Source organism: Orcinus orca, chromosome 19, assembly GCF_937001465.1.
Source record: "Orcinus orca chromosome 19, mOrcOrc1.1, whole genome shotgun sequence".
In the NCBI taxonomy this organism is placed as follows: domain Eukaryota; kingdom Metazoa; phylum Chordata; class Mammalia; order Artiodactyla; family Delphinidae; genus Orcinus; species Orcinus orca.
The window spans coordinates 40,996,420-41,019,663 of NC_064577.1; the positions used below are offsets into that span (position 1 = coordinate 40,996,420).

The 23,244-nt window shown below is 56.8% G+C and overlaps 3 protein-coding genes across 15 annotated transcripts in view; all 3 read left to right on the forward strand.

The window, feature by feature from the left end:
* The first annotated feature begins 355 nt into the window (after positions 1-355).
* Positions 356-8,854, forward strand: KAT2A (lysine acetyltransferase 2A). Of its 4 annotated transcripts, none has more exons than XM_033411023.2 (18): positions 356-764; positions 904-1,027; positions 1,363-1,523; positions 1,611-1,700; positions 2,022-2,203; positions 2,294-2,485; positions 3,333-3,439; positions 3,635-3,745; positions 3,835-3,974; positions 4,069-4,277; positions 4,494-4,620; positions 6,496-6,606; positions 6,928-7,071; positions 7,327-7,441; positions 7,533-7,569; positions 7,652-7,715; positions 7,849-7,933; positions 8,032-8,854. In XM_033411023.2, the coding sequence occupies exons 1-18, from the start codon at positions 426-428 to the stop codon at positions 8,223-8,225; spliced, it is 2,532 nt and encodes an 843-aa protein (XP_033266914.2). In that variant the 5' UTR covers positions 356-425; the 3' UTR covers positions 8,226-8,854. The 4 variants fall into 4 exon arrangements, with proteins under 4 accessions (XP_033266914.2, XP_033266915.2, XP_012393225.2 ...); XM_033411024.2 differs by having other exon boundaries at positions 3,838-3,974; XM_012537771.3 differs by having other exon boundaries at positions 357-764; positions 1,363-1,508.
* A 46-nt stretch (positions 8,855-8,900) lies between these two features.
* Positions 8,901-18,533, forward strand: DHX58 (DExH-box helicase 58). Of its 7 annotated transcripts, none has more exons than XM_033411027.2 (13): positions 8,901-9,033; positions 9,571-9,739; positions 9,950-10,151; positions 10,535-10,725; positions 12,287-12,400; positions 12,995-13,121; positions 13,275-13,466; positions 14,143-14,405; positions 14,945-15,094; positions 15,187-15,348; positions 16,067-16,257; positions 17,545-17,641; positions 17,937-18,533. In XM_033411027.2, exons 2-13 carry the CDS (start codon positions 9,572-9,574, stop codon positions 18,120-18,122), a joined length of 2,043 nt encoding a protein of 680 aa, XP_033266918.1. In that variant the 5' UTR covers positions 8,901-9,033; position 9,571; the 3' UTR covers positions 18,123-18,533. The 7 variants fall into 7 exon arrangements, with proteins under 7 accessions (XP_033266918.1, XP_004282853.1, XP_033266920.1 ...); XM_004282805.4 differs by lacking the exon at positions 8,901-9,033 and adding an exon at positions 9,199-9,398; XM_033411029.2 differs by lacking the exons at positions 8,901-9,033; positions 17,937-18,533 and adding exons at positions 9,199-9,398; positions 17,796-17,928.
* A 1,877-nt stretch (positions 18,534-20,410) lies between these two features.
* Positions 20,411-23,244, forward strand: part of ZNF385C (zinc finger protein 385C) — a 56,669-nt gene continuing 53,835 nt past the window's right edge. For all 4 annotated transcript variants that reach the window (XM_049702619.1, XM_049702622.1, XM_049702621.1 and 1 more), the window contains exon 1: positions 20,411-20,533. The gene's annotated coding sequence lies outside the window, so the exon portion shown is untranslated. The remainder of the gene's footprint in view (positions 20,534-23,244) is intronic.

A 23,244-nucleotide genomic window follows, 5' to 3' on the forward strand; every position in this document is an offset into this window, starting at 1 on the left:
TGTGGGATAGGGCCAGGGTGGGGGCAGGAGGGAGATGCGCAAGAAGCCAACTCGACTCCAGGCCCCAGGCCTGCATTTTCACCCTTGGGCTTGGGAGGTGATTCCCCAAACAGAAGCCTGTGTTCTGGGGTACTTCTCCTTGTCCCAAGAGCAGCAATCTTTACTATCTTGGAAGCCTTCAGTAGAGATTACAAGTGAGGAGGAGTCAATCTGGGGTGCTCGCTCGGGCCTCACTTGTCTGGCCGACATCAAGAGACAGGACAGAAAAGCCTGGAAGCTGGAGGCAAAGGGAGCGACCGTGAAAGACTACAATTCCCATCATGCTCCGGGGCATGGACGCCTGCGCACTGAACGCCGGTTGCCCATGCGGCCCTAGGGCTGGGAGCGCCGCGCCGCGCTGCGCCGCGCTCCGCTGCGGGGAGGCCATGACGGAACCTTCCCAGGCCTCGACCCCGGCCCCGGCCGCGCAGCCCCGTCCTCTTCAGTCCCCAGCCCCCGCCCCAACTCCGACTCCTACCCTCAGCCCGGCTTCGGCCCCGACTCCGGCTCCCACTCCGGCATCAGCCCCAGCCCCAGCTACAGCCCCAGCCGGGAGCACAGGGACCGGGGGGCCCGGGGTAGGAAGTGGGGGTACCGGGAGCGGGGGTGATCCGGCTCGACCTGGCCTGAGCCAGCAGCAGCGCGCCAGCCAGAGGAAGGCGCAAGTCCGGGGGCTGCCGCGCGCCAAGAAGCTTGAGAAGCTAGGGGTCTTCTCGGCTTGCAAGGTGGGGGCGGGGCCTGGGGTGAGAGGGGGCGGGGTTTGGGGCATCCTAGGACTTGGGTGGGAATGGGGGCAAAGTTCTGGCTGGGGAACGGCTTCTCACCCCGGGTTACAGGGTTATTGACTGATTCTTCTGCCTCCAGGCCAATGAAACCTGCAAGTGTAATGGCTGGAAAAACCCCAAGCCCCCCACTGCACCCCGCATGGACCTGCAGCAGCCAGCTGCCAACCTGAGCGAGCTGTGCCGCAGCTGTGAGCACCCCTTGGGTAAGGCAGGTAGTGCCCTTGGAGCTGGGGGTGGGGGTGGAGGTGCCGGGTCCTACTTGGACAGGAGGACTTAATGCCACATAGTTGCATCTCTGAAAGACCGAAGATGCCTCCTAAAGAGGAATTGGTCTGGGAGCGTGTATGCCCCAGGGGAGGAGAAAGGAAATCTGCCAGCCAGAAGAGACAAGAGGCCACCCAGATAGGAGCGGTCAGTCTCGTTGCCGGTCACGCTGATTGGAGGGACTGAGGGTGTGTCTTGGCTGGCGATGAAAAGGAGTAGGAAGCCCTGTTGATTTTTTCTGTTTCTTTTTCCCAACTGCCATTTATCCTTACAGCCGACCACGTGTCCCACCTGGAGAATGTGTCAGAGGATGAGATTAACCGACTCTTGGGGATGGTGGTGGACGTGGAGAATCTGTTCATGTCTGTTCACAAGGAGGAGGATACGGACACCAAGCAGGTCTATTTCTACCTCTTCAAGGTGAGCTTCTTCCAAGTGAGTGTGCGTGGGCGAAGGAGGGAGGCTGGGGGCCCTGCAGCTCTGTATTCCGCTGACCTCTACTCCTCCCTCCTCTTCTTCCAGCTCCTGCGGAAATGCATCCTGCAGATGACTCGGCCCGTGGTGGAGGGGTCCCTGGGCAGCCCCCCATTTGAGAAGCCTAATATTGAGCAGGTGGGATGAGGCAGGTGGTAAGAGGATTGGGGGCATCTTGGAGGAGTGGGGAGGCTGTGTTATCCATTCCCACCCACCCCCCCCCCCCCCCGCCGCCCAAGCTGAGAACAGGGGAGAGGTTCAGAGAAAGGAGGATGCTTTGGGCTAACCTCAGGTGGGCATGGAGGTGGGAGGGGGTATAATTTCTTCTCACAGACAGCTCCAGAGCAAAAGCCGCAGAGAGCCCCCTGCCCTCAGGAAGCACCTACTTTTGAATAAGAAGGCCCTGCTGGCTGCCCACACCTCCTCCCGTTTTGTCCCCTACCTACCTCCCCTTCTCAGGGTGTGCTGAACTTTGTGCAGTACAAGTTTAGTCATCTGGCTCCCCGGGAGCGGCAGACAATGTTCGAGCTCTCGAAGATGTTCCTGCTCTGCCTTAACTACTGGAAGCTTGAGACGCCTGCCCAATTTCGGCAGAGGTCTCAGGCCGAGGACGTGGCTACCTACAAGGTCAATTATACCAGGTAGGTCCAGCCAGGGACAGCATGGGGGAGGCTTGTAGGCCCAGCCTGGGCTTTCATTTACCACCTCCCTGCTCCTCATCTGCTCTGCAGATGGCTCTGTTACTGCCACGTGCCCCAGAGCTGCGATAGCCTTCCCCGGTACGAGACTACTCACGTCTTTGGGCGGAGCCTTCTCCGCTCCATCTTCACCGTTACCCGGCGACAGCTGCTGGAGAAGTTCCGGGTGGAGAAGGACAAGCTGGTGCCCGAGAAGAGGACCCTCATCCTCACCCACTTCCCCAAGTAAGGCTTATTCTGGCCTGTCAGGATCTTGCACCACGTTCACATCCTCCCTGTGGTCCCCTGTTTTCCAGGAGGACTTCCTGGATTGGTCCTTCCTCTCACTCCATGAATCTTCTGGGATGGATCTGGGCCTCTACCTGGGAGACTTGCCCAAGGCCCAGATATAATTTGCTAGCTCCTTGCCTTTTCCTGTACTAGTCTGGGGATGACAGGTACATGGCCCGAGTGCTAACACTGCCCACGCCCCTGGTAGACATGACTAACTGTTTCCCATGGGGTGTGGACGCAGCTCAGAATCCTTCTCACCACAGCACTCCTCAAGAGCTTACACTTGAGGTGAAACTGCTTTTCACCCCTGTCCTAGCCCTTTCTGTAAGATTTTTCTCTGTTCTGCCACACCATCTCTTCATTTTAAAGCTGGCTTACAGCCACCCAGTTCAAGAAGCCTTTCCCAACTAATGCAGGCCCTCATGTGCTTCTCTTGCCACCAGGTGGCAGTAAGAGGTGGCAGGAGAGGGTGGAATCACATTTTGATACTGAGGCCCAGGGTGACTGGGTGCCCCGCCTGGCACACAGCACAGGATGGCTTTGGTTCAGACCCTGTCTCCCTGTGCTGTTCACCGTGGCATACTGGGCTTCTAGTCTCTGTTCTGGATCATCCTGTCCTCCTACCTTCAACGGGGGGCTCCCAGAAGACAGGGAGCTGTGCCTCTTCCTCGTCTGAAGGCAGAGGCTGTCTCTGTCTCCCAGTTCCCTGAGGGCAGCCTCCAGGCCTTCCCGTGTCTGGCCCAGGCTGCTCCCTCGGTTGGAGGACAGAGCTGTGGGACAGACTCTACCCTCCCCCCAGATTCCTGTCTATGCTGGAGGAGGAGATCTACGGGGCAAACTCTCCAATCTGGGAGTCGGGCTTCACCATGCCGCCCTCAGAGGGAACCCAGCTGGTGCCCCGGCCGGGTATGTGCCACACACAGTAGGCTTTCTGCTTGGCCCTCCTGGCTGACCTTAGCCCCGCAGTGGAGGAGGGGCTGCGAATGGCAGCAGTGGGGAAGTACAGGAGGGCTCAGCTGGGGGTGGGAAAGCCTGGATCCCTTAGAGGGACACACCAGCACCTTCAACCTCCATCCCCTGATTTTTTCGTCTCTCTCTCAGCTACAGTCAGCGCTGCGGTTGTTCCCAGCGCCCCCATCTTCAGTCCCACCATGGCTGGGGGCAGCAACAGCTCCTTGAGCCTGGATTCCGGAGGGGCTGAGCCCATGCCAGGTGGGTGCTTGACCCCTGACCTCTACCCCTCATTCACCCCTCCCCCGGCCCCTCTTGCTGTCCCTGGGAGACTTTGCCAGCTTCCTCAGCAGGTGAGAAGAGGAAGCTCCCAGAGAACCTGACCCTGGAGGATGCCAAACGGCTCCGTGTGATGGGCGACATCCCCATGGAGCTCGTCAATGAGGTCATGCTCACCATCACGGATCCCGCGGCCATGCTGGGGCCTGAGGTGGGCAGCCCAGCTTATGGGCCAGTTGTGCTGGGGGTGGGGTGGTGGCTCACCACCTGAGACCCCAGCTCAACACCCCTCCTCCGGTGCCCAGACGAGCTTGCTGTCGGCCAACGCCGCCCGGGATGAGACTGCCCGCCTGGAGGAGCGCCGCGGCATCATCGAGTTCCATGTCATCGGCAACTCGCTCACACCCAAGGCCAACCGGCGGGTGTTGCTGTGGCTCGTAGGGCTGCAGAACGTCTTCTCCCACCAGCTGCCACGCATGCCCAAGGAGTACATCGCCCGTCTCGTCTTTGACCCGTATGTCCCCAGGAGAGCCCAGCCCCAGGCCACCACACCCAGGCACCTCCTCCTTGGCCTCCCCACTGCTCCCCAGGCCTCCTCCTCCAACCCTGGGCGATTCTTGCTCCTTAGTTCCCAGCACCGTGTACAGCTCAGGCCTCCGGGGTGGTTGTGGGCTCCTGGGGAGCATTTGGGGGACAGGTAGGGCCTGTGACCTGACCCCTCTCCCCTCAGGAAGCACAAGACTCTGGCCTTGATCAAGGACGGGCGGGTCATTGGTGGGATCTGCTTCCGCATGTTTCCCACCCAGGGCTTCACGGAGATTGTTTTCTGCGCTGTCACCTCAAATGAGCAGGTCAAGGTGAGTCCATGCCCCTGGTCCCAGCTCCATCCCACCCCCTGCTTCTGCTCTGGACGAGGTCAGAGCAACACAATAGTGACACAGCTGCCCCCAACCCTTCTTTTAGTGGCCAGACAGTTCTTCACACCCCCACAAGGTGGCAGTTGTACTTTGATAACTGGATTAAGGAAACACTTGTTGACATATGGTACGCCAGAATCAGTAACACTTTTATTTTGTTTTCTTCTAGTTTTATTGAGATATAACTGACATGTAGGACTGTGTAAGTTTAAGGTGTACAGCCTGATGATTTGACTTACATACGTCGTGAAATGATGACCACAGTAAGTTTAGTGAACATCCGTTATCTCATATAGTTACAAAATTAAAGGAATAGGAAAAAAATGCTTTTTCTTTGTAATGAGAACTCTTCAGATTTACAGTAACACTTTTAAACGGACCTGTATTTCTTTCGTCACAAGAATGTTCACGTATGTCGGGGAGTTAACTTTTATAACAGCACCTGTGCTGGGTGATAGTCCTGGTTTCTGTCCTTTAATTGTTACAGTAGACCCACTAGTAAGGTCCAGGGTTGTCCTGTTTTATTTATTTATTTATTTATTTATTTATTATAAATTTATTTTACTTATTTTATTTTTGGCTGTGTTGGGTCTTCGTTGGTGCGCGCGGGCTTTCTCTGGTTGCGGCGAGCGGCGGCTACTCTGCATTGTGGTGCGCGGGGTCCTCATTGCCGTGGCTTCCCTTATTGCGGAGCACGGGCTCTAGGCGTGTGGGCTTCAGTAGTTGTGGCGCACGGGCTTAGTTGCTCCATGGCATGTGGGATCTTCCCAGACCAGGGCTCGAACCCATGTCCCCTGCATTGGCAGGTGGATTCTTAACCACTGCACCATCAGGGAAGCCCAATTTTTTTGTTATTTATTTATTTTTTAATACTCTTTTTAAAAAATGTTTATTTATTTATTGTTTATTTGGCTGTGTCGGGTCTTAGTTGAAGCACGCAGGATCTTCGTTGTGGCATGTGAACTCTTAGTTGCGGCATGTGGGATCTAGTTCCCTGACCAGGGATCAAACCCGGGCCCCCTGCATTGGGAGCGTGGAGTCTTAGCCACTGGACCACCGGGCAAGTCCCTTGTCCTGTTTTGTTTTTATTTATTTACTTTGTAAAATGATGCAGCCACTTTATTTATTTTTGGCCTCGCTGTGCAGCTTGCAGGATTTTATTTCCCCGGGATCAAACCCGCGCCCTCTGCAGTGAAAGTTTGGGGTCCTAACCACTGGGCTGACAGACACTTCCACCGTTGTCCTGTTTTACATAACCCATATCTGCATGGTGCCTCTTTGGTCCTGACGTGTGTGGAAGACAGTCTCTTTGGGGTTCAGATATTGTGATGAGTGGGGCCCTTGTGATTCCCCCTCCCCTTTCCTCCAATTCTGAGGCCCAGGGACTGGGAACTAGCTGCCTGAGGACCACAGCTTCCTGGTTGGGTTTAGATGCAGGCCCTCCCTGCCATAGCTGGCCACCTGACTTGGACACATTTCCTAACATAGCTGAGTTTCAGGTGTTTTTCTGTAAAATGGAGGTAACGATAGCTGTTTCATGGGTTAACTTGAGGATTACTCTGTAAAGAACCAAGCACCACACCTGTTCCAGAGTAAGCTCTTAGAAATCCAGCATCCTTCGCTTTTCTCCCCATAAACTCCCCTTCCTCTGCCAGTCGCCTTTCCTCCTACCTGACTTGGATCCCCTGGCTATTCCCACCTCCTTTCCAGTCTGCTCCCTCCTGTCCCTGCCCTCCCCTCCCTGCCCTCCTGAGACCTCTCTAGCCACAGGCCTGCCCCCTGCCCCCTGAAAAGCCCTGCCCCCTTCCCCTGCAGGGCTATGGGACTCACCTGATGAACCACCTGAAGGAGTATCACATCAAACACAACATTCTCTACTTCCTCACCTACGCCGACGAGTACGCCATTGGCTACTTCAAAAAGCAGGTGACCCTCACCTCACCCCGTTTGCCCACTGCCTGGGGACAGGGGTCATTCTGTCTCATCCCCAATGTGGATGGAGTAGGAGTCCTTCGTCTCCCCTGTTCCATCCCACACCTGCGGGGGAGTCCTTCACGCCTGTATTCCTCCCTCCTGCTGCTGCTCCAGGGAAGGATAGGGTTCTCTAGGGCAGTTGGGCAGGCTGGGGGAGCTGGGAGGTTCTGGGGGTGAGTCGAGGGGTGGGTAGCCAGCCTGGAAACATGCCAGGGACAGATTCAGGTTGGAAAAGGCTTGCTGATGGATTGGCCGTAACTCTCCACGCCTTAGGGCTTCTCCAAGGACATCAAGGTGCCCAAGAGCCGCTACTTGGGCTACATTAAGGACTATGAGGGCGCGACACTGATGGAGTGTGAGCTGAACCCGCGAATTCCCTACACGGAGCTGTCCCACATCATCAAGAAGCAGAAGGAGGTGTGTGTGCATGTGCGTGCGTGTACTCGCACACACACGCACGTCTCCATGGGGCTTTTCATGAACGTGCACTTGAGGGTGAACACGTGTGGATGTGTACCACGTGTACACGCATGTGCGCACGCACATGAAGGAGGATGGGCCAGGGTCTTGGTTCTTGCTCTGCCTCTTAGGGGAAATTAGGGGGGCCTGACTGTGGCCTGGGAGGGTGGTTGCTGGAGCTGGGTTGGCCCCTCAGACCCTTCCTTCCCTCAGATCATCAAGAAGCTGATTGAGCGCAAACAGGCACAGATCCGAAAGGTCTACCCCGGGCTCAGTTGCTTCAAGGAGGGTGTGAGGCAGATCCCTGTGGAGAGCGTCCCTGGCATTCGTGAGCAGGGGTCTTGGCTGGGGAGGGGGTGTACTGCTTGGGGTGTAGACAGGCATTCTTAGGGGTGTTCTCCCCACTCCCCACTTTGCAGGAGAGACGGGCTGGAAGCCGCTGGGGAAGGAGAAGGGGTGAGTGTTGTGTGGAGGGAAGGGAGGAAGGAGGGGGAGGCAGAGGGCCCAGGAGCCTCAGACTCGGCCTCTCTTGCCCCAGGAAGGAGCTGAAGGACCCAGACCAGCTCTACACGACCCTCAAAAACCTGCTGGCCCAGATCAAGGTCGGGAGACCAGGCTCCCTTCTGGGGGTCCCTGTGCCAATGGCTGCGGCTTTCTGACCCAGGGTGGGGGGTGGCTGTCTCGAGCTGGGCGGGGGCACAGTGGGCCTGGCCTCAGCCCGGCTCTCCTCTGCAGTCCCACCCCAGTGCCTGGCCCTTCATGGAGCCCGTGAAGAAGTCGGAGGCCCCAGACTACTACGAGGTCATCCGCTTCCCCATCGGTGAGGACCCCCCGTTCCAACTCCTTCCTCCCACACCTGCTCCGGCTCCCTGGGCCGTGCAGCCTCTGAAAACAGTGCCCTTCTCTCCTGCTGCCCAGACCTGAAGACCATGACGGAGAGGCTGCGCAGCCGCTACTATGTGACCCGGAAGCTCTTTGTAGCTGACCTGCAGCGGGTCATCGCTAACTGCCGCGAGTACAACCCCCCAGACAGCGAGTACTGCCGCTGCGCCAGCGCCCTGGAGAAGTTCTTTTACTTCAAGCTCAAGGAGGGCGGGCTCATTGACAAGTAGTCTGGCTTTGGACCTCGGCCTCAACCTGGAATGCCTCCACCTCGGCTTCTGATCTAATCCCTGGGGTGCCCTTGTGCCCCGGTCTGCCTCAGTTTGAGACACTCCAGCCAGGGGCCCTCCAGCCCCTGATCCTGCAGCCGTTTCAGGGCCCTGGGACACCCCCAAGCCTGCAGCTCTGTCCCACCCTTCATTGTGTCTGACCTTGGGAAGGGGTCTCTCAGGTCTGGGGTTCAGCCCCTCTAAGAGTGGCTGGTGGCCAGAGGATGAACCCTGTCCAGCCCTGGTGGCCCCCAGTCCTGCCTGATCCCCCCTTCTCCCCACCCCCACCCCCAACACACACACACACACACACACACACACACACACACACACACACACACACTCCCCCAAGCTATGGAGTTTTGGAGTCCTGGCCCTGGCCCAGGTCACTGTTTCCTCAAGGGCAGGATTGCCAACTTTAGCTTGAGTGAGGGGGCTTCAGGGGTTGGAAGTTCAACCTGGACTGGAGGGGCCGTGCCTCACCCTGCACTGTTCTGTTTGTCCCCCAGGGGTGGGGGGCATGGGGACCATTCATTTCCTGGCATTAATCCCTTGGAGGGAACAATAAAGTTTTGGGGTTTTTATTCTCAGTGTGATTGTTTCTTCAGTAGAATCCTGGCCTTAGCAGACTGACCCTGTTCCGCCAATACTGCCTGCAGGCTGGGGCTGTTCTTCTCAGCAAGCCTCATGCCTGTCCCGCGCCCCCGGGGCGATGGGGCTTGCCCGGCTGCAGCCCCCCACTTCTCCCTGCTGTCTGCTCCTGGTCCAGGTGAAGACTCCACTCCTGGGGGAGGGGCTAGCAGGACCCAGGAGGAAAGAGAGGGTGCCTTGCTGTCAGCAGCACTTCTCCCCCTCCCTCCACCCCTCACCCTCTCACTCCCCCCTCACCCACCATAGCCCCCCACCCGGGCCCCCTGGAGCACACAAAGTTTTTTCTGTGGGGCAGTGAAGGGAGATTCCTAGGTTGATCTCTGCAGTGCTGGCTCCTCCCCTCAGTTTCAGTTTCCATTTCCTGCTCAGCGGAGCCCAGCAGCATCTGGGCTAAGCCGGCAGGGCTGCAGGTGAGACCCGGGCTGGCACGGGGCAAGTGTGGTCTGTGGTACTCAGCCTTTCCCCTGCCCAGATCGGTTTCCGGTAGGTCCCACCGTTGTCCTGCCCCCTTCTCCCTCAAGCTGGATGGAGTCCGGGGCACAGGGAGTTCCCTACGCAAGACTGAGCTGGCCAGGAGTGGAGAGTGGCTCTGAGGGGTGCCGGGCCTGGGAGGGAGCCAGGAGGAACAGTGGTCTGAGCTCCCTGCCATTTCCAGAATGGAGCTGCGACCCTACCAGTGGGAGGTGATCATGCCTGCCCTGGAGGGCAAGAATATCATCATTTGGCTGCCCACGGGCTCCGGGAAGACCAGGGCAGCTGCTTATTTGGCCAAGAGGCATCTAGAGACTGTAGACGGAGCCAAGGTGGTTGTGTTGGTCAACAGGGTGAGTGTCCTGCCCTCCCCCCAGCGGCGTCTCAACTCCTCGGGTGCCTCTCAGGACCCTCCGGAACTCCAAAGCGGCTGTGACCGTCTCTAAGCTCACCTGTCTTTTCACCCATTCCAGAACTCAGCCATGTCCTGGGGGTCACCTTACTCCCCCTATTCCCCAGGCCCTGATCCAGCTTCCTCTCCCCATCTCATTCTCCACCCCCAGGTGCACCTGGTGACCCAGCATTGTGAGGAGTTCAGCCGCATGCTGGGCGAACGCTGGACCATTACAACCCTGAGTGGGGACATGGGGCCACGAGCTGGCTTTGGCCACGTGGCCCAGAGGCACGACCTGCTCATCTGCACAGCTGAGCTGCTGCAGAAGGCACTGACCAGCCTGGAGGAGGGGGAGCATGTGGAGCTCAACGGTGAGGGCTGGGGGCAGGGGGAAAGGGTGCACCCCTGAGGCCCCCTGCCTGCCAACCCCAGGGCTCCTGTTCTAGTAAAGGTGTTGGGACATTTCATGGGATGAGGCGTTCCCCATTCACCAAACCCCAGCATACACCCCAGTAGAAACAGACCTGGCTAGAGTGCAGGGTCTTGGGCAAGTACCTTCCCCCAGCTGAGCCTCAGTTTACTAACCTGTAAAATGGAGGTAAATCGGCCCTGCCTGGCCCATTCTCTGGGGCCTAGCTGCAAGCCGTGAAGGGAGGAAGGAATTCTCAGATGAGTTGTGGGGACTACATGAAACAGCTTATGGGAGGAAGGGCTTTGCAAACTTAGGTAATAACCTTCTCTTGTGTGGCTCCAGCCTTCTCCCTGCTGGTGGTGGATGAGTGTCACCACACTCACAAAGACACCGTCTACAACGTCATCCTGAGCCGGTACCTGGAGCTTAAACTCCGGAGGACCCGGCCGCTGCCGCAGGTGCTGGGTCTCACAGCCTCGCCAGGCACTGGCGGGGCCTCCACGCTCAATGGGGCCATTGACCACGTCCTGCAGGTCAGCTTGGCCCCTGTGACCCTCCCACCAGAAACCTCCCTAACCTGTCCTGCCTTACGCCATGCCCATCAGCCCTCTCCAGACTCCCCCAGGCAGGGTTCAAGCCACTTCCCCACCTAAGCCCCAGCCTCGAATGACTTCTTGTCGCACTTATTCTATCTCCCAAGTCCACTCTGGCTTACAAAGTCCCACGTGACCTAGGCCTTGCCTACCTCCCACCCTCATTTCCTGTGCCCTTCCCCTCACTCCCACTATTCTGGCCTTCTCTCTGTATCTTGAGCATGGCAGGCTTGTCGTGTCTCAGGACCTTTGCACTTGCCATTTCTTCTGCCCTGAATGCCTTTACCCTGCACTTTACTTGTCAGGCTCTTTCTTGTCATTCAGGGAGCAGCTTAAATGTCACGTCTTCAGAGTTTTCCCTGATCATCACTGCACTCTTTTTTTTTTTAATTATTTATTTAATTATTTATTTTTGGCTGCGTTGGGTCTTCATTGGTGCACATGGGCTTTCTCTAGTTCCGGTGAGCGAGGGCTACTCTTCGTTGCGGTGCGCGGGCTTCTCTTTGCAGTGGCTTCTCTTGTTGCGGAGCACGGGCTCTAGGCGCACGGGCTTCAGTAGTTGTGGCACGCAGGCTCAGTAGTTGTGATGCATAGGCTTAGTTGCTCTGCGGCAACTAGTGGGATCTTCCTGGACCAGGGATCGAACCTGTGTCCCCTGCATTGGCAGGCGGATTCTTAACCACAACGCCACCAGGGAAGTCCCACTGCACTCTTTCATATCATCCAGTTTTATTTTTTCAGAGCTAGTTAACACTACGTGAAATTCTCTCATTCTATTACTCTTTTTTTTTTAATTTTTTTTTTTTTTTTTGCTGTACGCGAGCCTCTCACTGTCATGGCCTCTCCTGTTGCAGAGCACAGGCTCTGGACGCGCAGGCTCAGCAGCCATGGCTCACGGGCCTAGCTGCTCCGTGGCATGTGGGATCCTCCCAGACTGGGGCACGAACCCGCGTCCCCTGCATCGGCAGGCGGACTCTCAACCACGGTGCCACCAGGGAAGCCCTTAAATTTTAATTTATTTATTTGGCTGTGTCAGGTCTTAGCTGCGGCACACGGGATCTTCGCTGCGGCATGCGGGATCTTTCATTGCAATGGGCAGGCTTGTCTCTAGTTTTGGGGCACGGGCTCCAGAGCACGCGGGCTCAGTAGTTGTGGCGTGCAGGCTTAACTGCCCCGCGGCATGTGGGATCTTAGTTGTGGGGCCAGGGATCGAACCCGTGTCCCCTGCACTGGAAGGCGGATTCTTAACCACTGGACCACCAGGGAAGTCCCTCATTCTGTTACTCTTGTTTATCACCTGTCTCCCCAACTCCAATGTAAGATGCTCTGTATCCCTGGTAACTAGAACAGCACTGGGCATAGAGAAGGAGGTCAATAGCTATTTGTTGAATACCTGAGTCTCCACTCCCAATGGCCCTGCCTCAGCCCATCCTGCCCCAAAGCTCTGCCCATTGTCCCCACAGAACCCCCCATTCCAGTGAACCCCTCTCTGTTGCCCCAGCTCTGTGCCAACCTGGACACGTGGCGCATCATGTCATCCCGGGACTACCGCTCCCAGCTGCAGCACAGCCGCCAGCCCTGCAAACAGTACGACCTCTGCCACAGACGCACCCAGGTGCGTGGGGGGCGGGCCGTGGCAAGGGGTGGGGTCTGGTGTGAAGTTAGAGCACCTGGGGTTGAGCTCTGACTCCACCCTCACTAGCTCTGTGGTTTCAGGTTATTTGCTTTTGTCTCAGCCTCCATTTCCCCTTTTTGTGAAATGGGGCAGATACAGCCCATGCCCTCAGCCTGCTGTTTCGTTGGACTCAGATGCCACCGTGGGCATCTCTCAAAACCCTGGGCACGCTTTGCAAACCGTAAAGCTGGGCCACTTTGTGCTGAGGCTGTTCCAAGCTCTCTCCTGCGGTGCAGACACTGTCTGGTGTCTGCTATGACAGGGCTGGACAAGGACTAGACATCACTGTGCTCAGGCCAGAAGTCAAGGATTCCGACGTAGCAGGAGCGGGGGCGGGGGTGCAGGACCCCGACCTCTGCCTCCAGCCAGGACTCCTTTCACACCCCAGCCGGCCTCCCTGGGGGGCTCCCTCCTGTCCAGCTCCGATGTGCCGGCAGTAGCGGCGCAGCTTCACCCGGAGATCAGCGTCCCCTCTGGGTGCCCATTCCCCGATGTGTGTGGGAAACCCCTCACACCCTCACTCTTCTTGTCCAGGATCCGTTTGGCGACATGCTGAAGGAGCTCATGGACCAAATCCACGACCATCTGGAGATGCCCGAGTTGAGACGGGACTTCGGGACGCAGACCTACGAGCAACAAGTGGTGGAGCTGAGCCGGGATGGTGCGAGGGGCGGTTCTAGGGAAGGGGTGTGCGGCCGGGACGGGCCGGGGCGGGGCCAGCCTGGGCGGAGCCTTTCGGGGGCCGTAGTCTAGGCGGAAGTGGGCCCTGGAGGGGCGTGGCCACTCAGGCCCTGCGAACCCTGCCCTCCCTCAGCGGCTGAGGCGGGGCTCCAGGAGCGGCGGGTGTACGCGCTTCACCTGCGTCGCTACAACGACGCACTGCTCATCCACGACACGGTCCGTGCGGTGGATGCCCTGGCCACTCTGCAGGATTTCTACGACAGGGAGCGCACCACTAAGACGCAGATCCTGCGTGCCGAGCGCTGGCTGCTGGCGCTGTTTGATGGTGAGGCTCGCAACTGAACTGAAGGTCAGAGGCCAGCCAGGACGCAGGTGCCAACGTGGGTGGGGAAGGTGCCAACGAGGGTACTGGGGCCCGAATTTTTTAACCAAAAGTCAAGGCCGTGGATATGACAAAAGATAATATGCCCTCATTTGTGAAGGTTTGCATAGATATAAAAACGAATTCATGTTTTTGACAGAGATTTTTAAAAAACCATTTAATTGGGACGGTCCTTGAAGGTTTGGGATGTGTGGTACCTTTAAACTGGGAAAGTGAGGTGGTCAGAGGATGAAATGTAAGGCTAGAGGAGGCCTCAGCACAGGCTGGAGGGCAGGGATCTTTCTGAAGAGACCTGAGTTGAGTCAGACCCCAGGAGCAAAGATTAGCATGAAAATGTCCAGGGTCATCCTGGTAGCTGGGTTGAAGAGGGGTACTGGATGAGGTGTGTGAGCAAAGGATTCTACACTGTAGGCCCCCGACCTAAGGCTGGGCAGGCAGAGGGTATCTTTAAATGTGCTTTTGGTGCTGTTCAGGGGAATTAGGCAGGAGCAGGTGTCGTCAGGCACCCCCGGACCCCAAACTCCTGTAATCTTATCCCCATGAGTCCCCCACGCCCAACCCACGCCTTGCCCACCTCCAGACCTGAGTCCTGCGCTTCTGCTTTGGGCTTTTCTGGCAGACCACAAGAATAAGCTGGCCCACCTGGCAACTCGTGGCCCAGAGAACCCGAAACTGGAGGTGCTGGAAGAGATCCTGCAGAAGCAGTTCAGGAGCCCTGACAGCCCCCAGGGCATCATCTTCACCCGGACCCGCCAGAGTGCTCACTCCCTCCTGCTCTGGCTCCAGCAGCAGCCAGGCCTGCAGACAGTGGCCATCAGGCCCCAGCTGTTGATTGGGGCTGGGAACAGCAGCCAGAGCGCTCAGATGATCCCGATGACCCAGGTGTGGGTTCTGGGGAAAGGCGCTGAGGGTGGGGCTTCCCTAGTGGGGAAAGGGAAGGGACAGGATCTTCAGCACAGAGCAATGGGGGACTGATTAGCTCCAGGCAGAGGGCAGAGAGCTGGGGGGAAGAGGTAGACACTGAGATCCCCAGTGTCGAAGGTTCCCCCGATCTGGAGATCTCTGGGGGAAGAGAGGCAGAGGCTTGGGGATCTGCAGGGAGAGGCGAGTGATGTCCTCAGGACAGGGAATCAGGGGTCTGGGGTCCCTTGCATGAGAAGAATAGGTCCATGAGAGCTCCTAGAGTAGAGGGGCAGGGACCTTTAGGGACTCCTAAGGGAGACGGGGGTTAGATGGGTACCTGGGAAGATGAGCAAGGTCCTGGGGCTACTTGAAGATAGAGGTGGGGACGCAGGGTTCCTAGGGAAAGGGGACAAGATTGTGAGTAAAAGGGCTAAACCAGGAGAGGCTGGGCTGGCAGGAGGATAGGCCTCAACCTACCTCATTTACCATCCTCTTTCTCCTCCCCCACTTCCCCCCAGAGGGACCAGCAGGAAGTGATCCAGAAGTTCCGGACTGGTACCCTGAACCTCCTGGTGGCTACGAGTGTGGCAGAGGAGGGGCTGGACATCCCCCAGTGCAAGGTGGTGGTGCGCTATGGGCTCCTGACCAATGAGATCTCCATGGTCCAGGTGCCCAGAGCATCCCTCCCCGAAACAGCCCTCAAAGGATGCTGTGTGGGACCCCAGCCCCACTCAGGCCCCTCTGTTTTCTCTTTTCCCAGGCAAGGGGCCGTGCCCGGGCCAGCCAAAGTGTATACTCATTTGTGGCGGCCCAAGGTAGTCGGGAGCTGAAGCGGGAGCTGACCAATGAGGCGCTAGAGACGCTGATGGAACGGGCAGTAGCTGCTGTGCAGGAGATGGACCGGGCCAAGTACCAGGACAAGGTTTGTGGGCAGCCTGAGTACCCTACGGGGAAGGGGACTGAAGACACTCTGCCTAGAAGGTCTCTGACTGCCACACACATACACTCCCCTGGTCCCCCTTCCTCTGGGGGCTAGCCTGGCCCACCTGGGGAAAATCTGAATGAAGGGAAAGGTAGAGGCTGGGGGTGGGGCTTCCAGGGAAGGCAATGGCTGTTCTCCAAAATGCCTTGGAAACAGGCCTTATCCAGGGCTTTGAATTTATCCTCATCACCAAATATTTTGTGTATCTGTGAGAGCCGCCTTACAGCCCTTCTGGAACCAGGCAGCAGGGAAACAAACAGACACATCCACAAAATAAGCCCAGAACCAGGGCTTAAGTCAGTTCCCCTGAGGCAGGGTCACTATCGTCCAGCCTTGTTCAGGATGGTCCCTATTTACTCCTGTTGTCCCAGCATAATTATTAATGATGCCCCATGTTAGATTAAAAGAAGCCACTTTGCACAAAATCCTCCAAAGAGGGAGTAAAGATTCAGCAAAAAGACTTGCCTTCCTCTCATATTTTTTTCTACCCCATATTTTTTTCCACAGAGCTGCTTCTAAAAAGTCCAGGGATGGTTGAGGAAGTCCCTTCTGGGTGCTAATAATCGGAGGTCTTTGGGAGCCCTTTGTCCCCATGGGAGCATTCCTGGGGTCAGGTCTCTCAGGCCCCAACCATGCCCCATGTCCCCTCCCACCCCAGATCCAGGCTCTGCAGCGGGCAGCCTTGGTCAAGCGGGCAGCCCAGGCGGCCCAGCGGGAGAGTCACCAGCGCAAGTTCCTGGCAGAGCACGTGCGGCTCCTCTGTGTCAACTGCACGGTGCCCGTGGGCTATGGGAGTGACCTACGGAGGGTGGAGGGTACCCACCACGTCAATGTGAACCCCAACTTCTTGTGAGAACTGTAGAAGGGGCTGTTGGGATGGGAGGCGGGGAGAGAAGAAGGGTATGATGGGAGATGGAGAATCCCTCCCATCCAGACAGTGCTTTGAGGGTTTGGAAGGTTAAGGAGCATTTTAACAACTACCAAGTATGCATTTTCACGGTAGTCTGAGTAGACAGGTCTTATCATCACCCCACTTTACAGGTGAGGAAACAGAGGCTCAGGCTAAGTGACTTGCCCAAGCTCCCACAGCCCCTGTGTGGTTGAGCAAGAGCTGGAATTCAGGACGCCAAATGCTGAGGGGCCACAGACTGGCCCCCTGGTCCTACCTACTTTGTTTTTTAATATTTATTTATTTTTGGCTGCATTGGGTCTTAGTTGCGGCACTCAGGATCTTTCGTTGCAGTGTGTGGGTTCTTCGTTGTGGCGCGCGGGCTTCTCTCTAGTTGTGGCACGTGGGCTCATTAGCTGCAGCACATGGGCTCTGTAGTTGAGGCGCACGGGCTCAGTAGTTACGGCACCTGGGCCTAACTGCCCCGCAGCATGTGGGATCTTGGTTCCCCAACCAGGTGGTCCTACCTACTTTGAAGACATCAAGAGAGGCTAGTTGTCCTTGAGCCATCCCCTCATCTTCCACCCTCTAGAGGGTAAACTTTCCCTATCCTCCATCCCTTCATTATTTATTAGGTACCTGCTATGCCAAGGATCTTCACACAGGTTCTCTCATCTGAGGAGGTAGCATTTCAACTAGGACTTGTCTTGAAGGATGCACTGGGTTGGAATGGAGATGAGGAGAGGCAGGGATGATGCAACGGGAATAATTCTGGTTGACTTGAGTGGAAGAGATGGTGAAGGATGAGATTCTGAAGGAACACAGACTGGCCTGTGGAGGACCTTGAAGGTCGGGCTTGAAAGTTCAGCCTTTGTCCTGTAGGCAATGAGGAGTCTTGGAGGGATTTTGAGCAAGGGAATGTCAGGGTCAGATGTACATTTGTAGAGGGTCACTCTGACAGTTGGTGGAAGGATGATGTGGGGTTGAGAGTAAGGATGGAATGGGATGGAAGGATGGGGCAGGGAGAGCTGTTGGGGGACTGTTGAAATCATCCAGGTGGGTAGTGCTGAGGCCTGAGCTTGGCAGAAGAAGGTGCTGTGAAGGCAGCATAGGCAGAGTGTGGCCTCTCGACAGGCAGGAAGGCCCAAGGCCCAGGCGCAGGCTCGGCAGGCAGGAGGGCATGAGATCTGGGGCTGGGGTTGGGGGTGTGGTCTATGAGGGCTGTGGCCACTCCCATTCTTCTCCAGGATCTACTACAACATCTCCCAGGAGCCTGTGGTCATCAACAGAGTCTTCAAGGACTGGAGGCCTGGAGGTGTCATTAGCTGCAGGAACTGTGGGGAGGTAAGTGCTGGGGCCGTGGCCCTTAGCACGTCTTGAGAAGTCCTCGGTCTGAGAGAGGAAGCCCAGCCTCTGCCATCAGGGTGCCCTCACTGGGATGGGGGAGGCAGCCCTGCCCCAGGAGCTCCCAATCTGAGGAGTTCCACCCCTGTCTTAGGGAGCCCACAGTGTGATGGGGGAGATGGCTCTCAGGCTGAGGTGGGAGACATAGGCCCAGCATTCATGAACTCCGACCTGAGGAGAGAAGCCCAGTCTGAGGACAGAGGTGCAGACCTGGTCATCTCTGTCCCACCCACAGGGCTGGGGTCTGCAAATGATCTACAAGTCAGTGAAGCTGCCAGTACTCAAAGTCCGTAGCTTGCTGCTGGAGACACCGCAAGGGCGGGTCCAGTCCAAGAAGTGGTCCCGCGTGCCCTTCACCGTGCCTGACTTTGACTACGTGCAGCACTGTGCCCAGAGCCTGGCAGACTTCTCCCTGGACTGACCATCTTGTCCCTGCAGTGCCTGCTGTAGCCTGCAGGGGGCGGGAGAATCCACAGCAGCCACCATCTCCTGGGGAAAGCCTGGGTCCAGCCCCTCCCTCCCGAGTCACCAGCTCCAGGCTCCCGGCTGACCAGCCACAGAGGAACCCTGGGCACCCAGGCTGGCTTGGACTCCCACACTGAGGAAGCAGCTGGAGAGCCACAGCTCATCCCAGACCCCCCTTACACGTACACAGACACCTTCGTATGCAATGGATGGAGCTGGTGGGGGGAAACTGAGGCAGAGGAATGGCCCCACTGTACTAGGCAGCGCCAGTTTCCCTTGGCTTCAACATTCCTTCCCTGCCAAGGCCACTTGTAGGCTTTGAGATTCTCCATAAATTAAAAATAAAGACGTAGAACTCATGTAGAAAGTGGGTGGTATTTTGAAAACAGATGTGTTGAGGTATAATTGACATAACTGTCCATATTTATGGTGTGCAATTTGATAAGTTTAACGTATGTATGCGCTTCCACAATCAAGATAATGAACATCACCATCACCCTCAAAACTTCCTTGCTCCCAATGTAATCCTCTTCCCCTTCCCCATCCACCAATCTGCTTTGTGCTGTATTTCTTTCTTTTTTTTTAGTTAGTTTTGTTTTAATTAATTAATTTATGTTTTGGCTGTGTCAGGTCTTGGTTACGGCATGCAGGTTTCTTTCTGGTTGTGGCACGTGGGCTTCTCTCTAGTTGTGGCTTAACTGCCCGTGACGCGTGGGATCTTAGTTCCCCGACCAGAGATCGAACCTGCGTCCCCTGCATTGGAAGGCAGATTCTTAACCAGTGGACCACCAGGGAAGTCCCTGTGCTGTATTTCTAATGTTCAAAGCTTTTTTAAAAATATTTTTTAACACCCCTCTTTATGGCTATCATGTAACCTTGATTTGGAGAGAGCATCAAAAGTCTAAATTTGAGAGCCACTGAGAATGTGAGGCCTTTCTGCCTCCTCCACCCCATAATAGGCTCACACCCCAGTGCCCCCCTCTCCATCCTCTCCTAACCCCCAGGTCATCTCCCCTGGGCTGAGGAGAGGCTGAGATCCAGGATTTGAGGGGTAGGGCTCAGGTAGGCATGGGGGGGTGGGAGAAGTTGTAAAGGCCTAAATTTTCTGTTCTCGTTTTAACAAGAAAGGAAGAAAAAGAAAGGCAAGATCTAGGTTGATTCTTCAGGGAAAGGGCTATTTCTGTAGTAAGCAGCCCAGCAGGCAGGAGTCACCTTCAAGAGGAAGGGAGGGGGCTAGGGCAGAGATTTGAGAGCAGGATGGCAGTCCTTCCTGCCATCTAACCTCCTTCCCTCTGGCTACATCCCTGGTCCTGCCTAAGGGTAGATGGGAAATAATGTGCACTCCCTTCTCCCAGCATCTTTCTTCATCTTCTGATTGAAGGCTGACATTTCAGTACCAGTCTTTTTGGCCTCCACTCCCCCAGAGAGTGTACCCCTCTTTCCTAGGGCCTCTCTTCCTGCTATTCTCCATGGCTCCAGGAGTCACCCTTCTCCTCCCTCCTGTCCCATCTCTGCCTCCCGGGGCCCCTTCTTCTGCCCCTCTGCTCCCCACTTCACCTTCACTTGTGATCTCTCCTGCCAGCAACGTGCCTTTTACAGGTCAATAAAATTAGCGACTGGGGGCAGCGGGAGGGGGGCAGGGGCCCAGGGGTGCTAAGCTCAATGGCCTTGAGTGTGGCTGGATGCGCGGAGTCCAGATGCCTGTCATTCCAGGGCTAAACAGTGACAGCTGAGGGACCTGAGCTGGTGTTGAGGGCAGGGGTGGGGGTGGCGTGGGGGGTGTGTGTGTGTGTGTGGCTGTGTTGCTGGGAGAGAGATGGACTGAGGATAAAGATGACCTGGGCACCTAATGGTCCCGTCGGTGGCCTGAGCCCCTACACAGCTGACCCCTGGATGGGGGGGCCCTGACTTTAGAGGACGTGTCCTATCGCGCACCCACCTTGCCAGGCTGGGAGAGCTTTCCTGAGCCCAGCTGGAAGGGGGAACGCAGACGAGGAGGGGTCCCCGCGCTTGCTTCTTCGTGTGAGGGGGTCTTCATGCGGAGCCACTGCCTCCTGGGCACTTGGGTAAGGCTGCCTGAAGGAGGGCACTTCATGAGGTCCTCAGGACCCAGGAATCCTAATCCCAGCCCTCAGAATAGCTAGAGCTCCAGAGCCTCCCTAGTGGCCCGGATGCTCCCCCCCTTTATGCCCACCTGAATAAACCGGCCCGCTCCTCCCCGCGGAGACTCGGGGAGGGGCTCGGCCGCCGCTCCCCCAGGCCCCGCCCCCGCGCCGGCCCCGCCTCCGCCTCGGCAAGCGCGAAGCCGCTGCGCTACGGAGCGCGGTGAGAGCAGGTGGCCGCGACGGGCTCGTCTGTGCCCCGCAGGTAAGTCAGCGACGCAGGCTGGTCCACGCTGAGGACCTCGAGGGCAGTGCGGGAGAACAAGGCAGCCCCTTCCACCTGTCCTGTGCCCTCGCCTCAAAACTGGGGGACCCCAAGGGGCAGGGAGGATATCCCTATTGGCTCTGAGCACTGATGCTGGGCATCTAGGTAGCGGGTGAGACTAAACTCTGGAGAAGTTTAGAGGGTCACGGCTGGCGTTCCTTGATGCCGAGGCAGGCTGTGAGGGACAGAAAGGGACAGAGCCGGACCTGAGGCACGCAGCTTTCTGGAGGAGAGCAGGTTACGGGTGGTGACCGCAGGGCTCCGGGTGAGGAACCTCACTGACTCAGAGTGCCCCGTGCCTCATTCAGTGCAGCATCCTACTCCCTCCTCCCACTTAGGGGGTGATGGGGTGACCCAAACGGCATCTGAGGGAAAATGCGGTAAGAGACACTGCATACCTGAGTTGGAGCCTGGGTTTTCTGGTGTGCCCCAGGGCACCTGCATCATTTCTTTACACCCTGGAAACAGATGTATGGGGGTGAAGGGGAAGAGGGAGCAGGGGCTGGTCCAGATGGCCTGGGGAACCCAGAGAGCCTGGGGACTGAATAGATCTTCTCTGCGTCCATGTCCCAGAGCCAGATGGGGGAGGTGATCACAGAAGTGGGCGTTATTGTAGACGTGGGTGCATTTGCACCTTCTGTGTTGGGATTTGGGCTGTAGGGAAGGGGTCCTGCCTCCTAGGACCTCGAGGAAGGCTTCCTGGAAAAGGAGGTCCTGAGCTGACAGCTCAGATGGGATGCTTAGAGCTCTGAGCCACAAAGGAGAGTCAGACTTTGGGCCTAGCTGCTGTGTTAGGGTAGAGCAGAGGACCCCAGATAGTAGAACGGAGGGAGGTCAGGGTGCTTGTGTCTGGATCCAGCCAGCACCCCGTGGACCTTCTAGAGATAGTCACAAGCTAACAGACAGACCAAGACCCAACTCAGGTGGCGGGGCTTTCTGTGTCTGTCTAGTTTCCCCATTCCATTGTCTCCTCTCACCACATACACTGTCACTGTCAGGAAGTTCTCTCTCCTATCTGACCTTCATCCCTTCTGCTTCTGTGCCAGCTTCTTGCTTCTGGGAGGCAATGTGCTACGGTGGAAAGAGTGGGGACTCTGGGGTCACTTAGACTTGGGTTCTGTCGCCTCTACCTACCGTGTGACCTTAGGCGAGTTAGTTCACCTATGAGTTCGCTTCCCCACCTGTAAAATGGGGATAATAATAGAACCCACCTCATAGGGCTGCAAGGATTAAATGAGAATGTGGGCATAGAGTGCTTAGCACAGTGCCTGGCGCCTGGTGAGGGCTCAACAAGTGCAAGCGTCCCCTCCTGGGTAGGACAGCAAAGCCGATCCGCCAGGGGTAGGGGTGGGGTTGGAAATTCTTTTTTAAACTTGGCCAGAGAGAGCCGTGCCCTTCACCCCCACCCCCACCCAGCCCCTGCTGGTCCCTGGATCTTGACTGGGTCTGTCTGGGCTGCCCAGGTCCCCTCACCACCTTCTCCTTAGTCACCCTGTTTTTTGTCTCCAGGGTGAGAAGACAGGGCGGGGACCAGCAGCAGCCCACTTGGGGAGGGCTGTGCCTCAGGGGAACAAACTGGCTTAGAGACCCAACCAAAAAAAAAAAAAAAAAAAAGCCCCGTTGTCATCACCTCTCTGCCCTCCCCACATCCAGAAATCCACAAGTTGGGATCAAGCTGCACTAAATTTTTCCAGGAAGATAAATAATACAAGTGACTGAAAGTCCTGTTTGGGGATTGTCCAAGCTGCCCTCCAATGGAAAGACAGCTCCCGTTCCTGGCCCGAGTTCTGGAGGCTGCCAGGGAAGTCTGGGTCTAATGAGCGCCCTTAAACCTGGGCGAGGGAGGGGTGGCCCATACCCTGGCTGGGTGCTTTCAAGGTCTCTGCTCTGGCCCTCCTCTTGCCATCCCTCTCCCTGTCGGGTGAGGAGTAGTCAGCAGGGCCAAGGGGATGAGCCTGGGTATCCCCTTCAAGACCACAGGCGCCATACCTGTGACTCCGGAGGTCCCTGCCCAGAAGGTCGCCGGCTTGCTCCCAACACATGCAAGCCTCTTCCCTGGGCCTGTTCTCCTCAGGGCAGGTCATTGCCACTAGTGTGTACACCCCTAGACCTGAAGGACACCTGAAGATGGCTAAGGGACAGCTGTTTGCAGGGCATGAAGATGGAGCCAGGATGTGAGTTGAGGCTGGGTGTTGACCTCCATGCCTATGAGTCCCTTGCAGTGTAGAAAGGAGCTGGCAGTAGGAAGGGGGGCTGCTGGCAGGGCACAGGGTGGGAGTGGAGCTGTCTCTCCCTATACAGAGTTTGCTCCCTGCAAAACTCCCAGGAGTCAGAGGCATCTAAATTGGAAACTGGTCTTCCAGGACATTATGAAAGTGTATTTGTCAAGGTGGGAGGTTAGAACTTATTTCTTTATTTTATTGGGTTTGCTTTTGGGCCGCACCACGCAGCTTGCAGGATCTTATTTCCCCAACCAGGGATCAGACCCGGGCCCTGGCAGTGAGAGTGCTGAGTCCTAACCACGGGACCGCCAGGGAATTCCCAGAACATATTTTAATTAGCAGTTTACTAGCTCGATTTATAACTTTTAAATATTTAGACATGGGCAGGTGGGCCCCCATTTGTCCTCCTGCTCCAGGCCCTGCAAATGT

Coding starts and splice junctions, on each gene's coding strand:
- DHX58 (XM_033411027.2), top strand. CDS start 9,572: ATGGAGCTGCGACCCTACCAGTGGGAGGTGATCATGCCTGCCCTGGAG. Junction 10,152..10,534: donor GGAGCATGTGGAGCTCAACG/GTGAGGGCTGGG, acceptor GTGTGGCTCCAG/CCTTCTCCCTGCTGGTGGTG. Junction 10,726..12,286: donor CCATTGACCACGTCCTGCAG/GTCAGCTTGGCC, acceptor CTGTTGCCCCAG/CTCTGTGCCAACCTGGACAC.
- KAT2A (XM_033411023.2), top strand. CDS start 426: ATGACGGAACCTTCCCAGGCCTCGACCCCGGCCCCGGCCGCGCAGCCC. Junction 7,072..7,326: donor TCATCAAGAAGCAGAAGGAG/GTGTGTGTGCAT, acceptor TCCTTCCCTCAG/ATCATCAAGAAGCTGATTGA. Junction 7,934..8,031: donor GGTCATCCGCTTCCCCATCG/GTGAGGACCCCC, acceptor CCTGCTGCCCAG/ACCTGAAGACCATGACGGAG.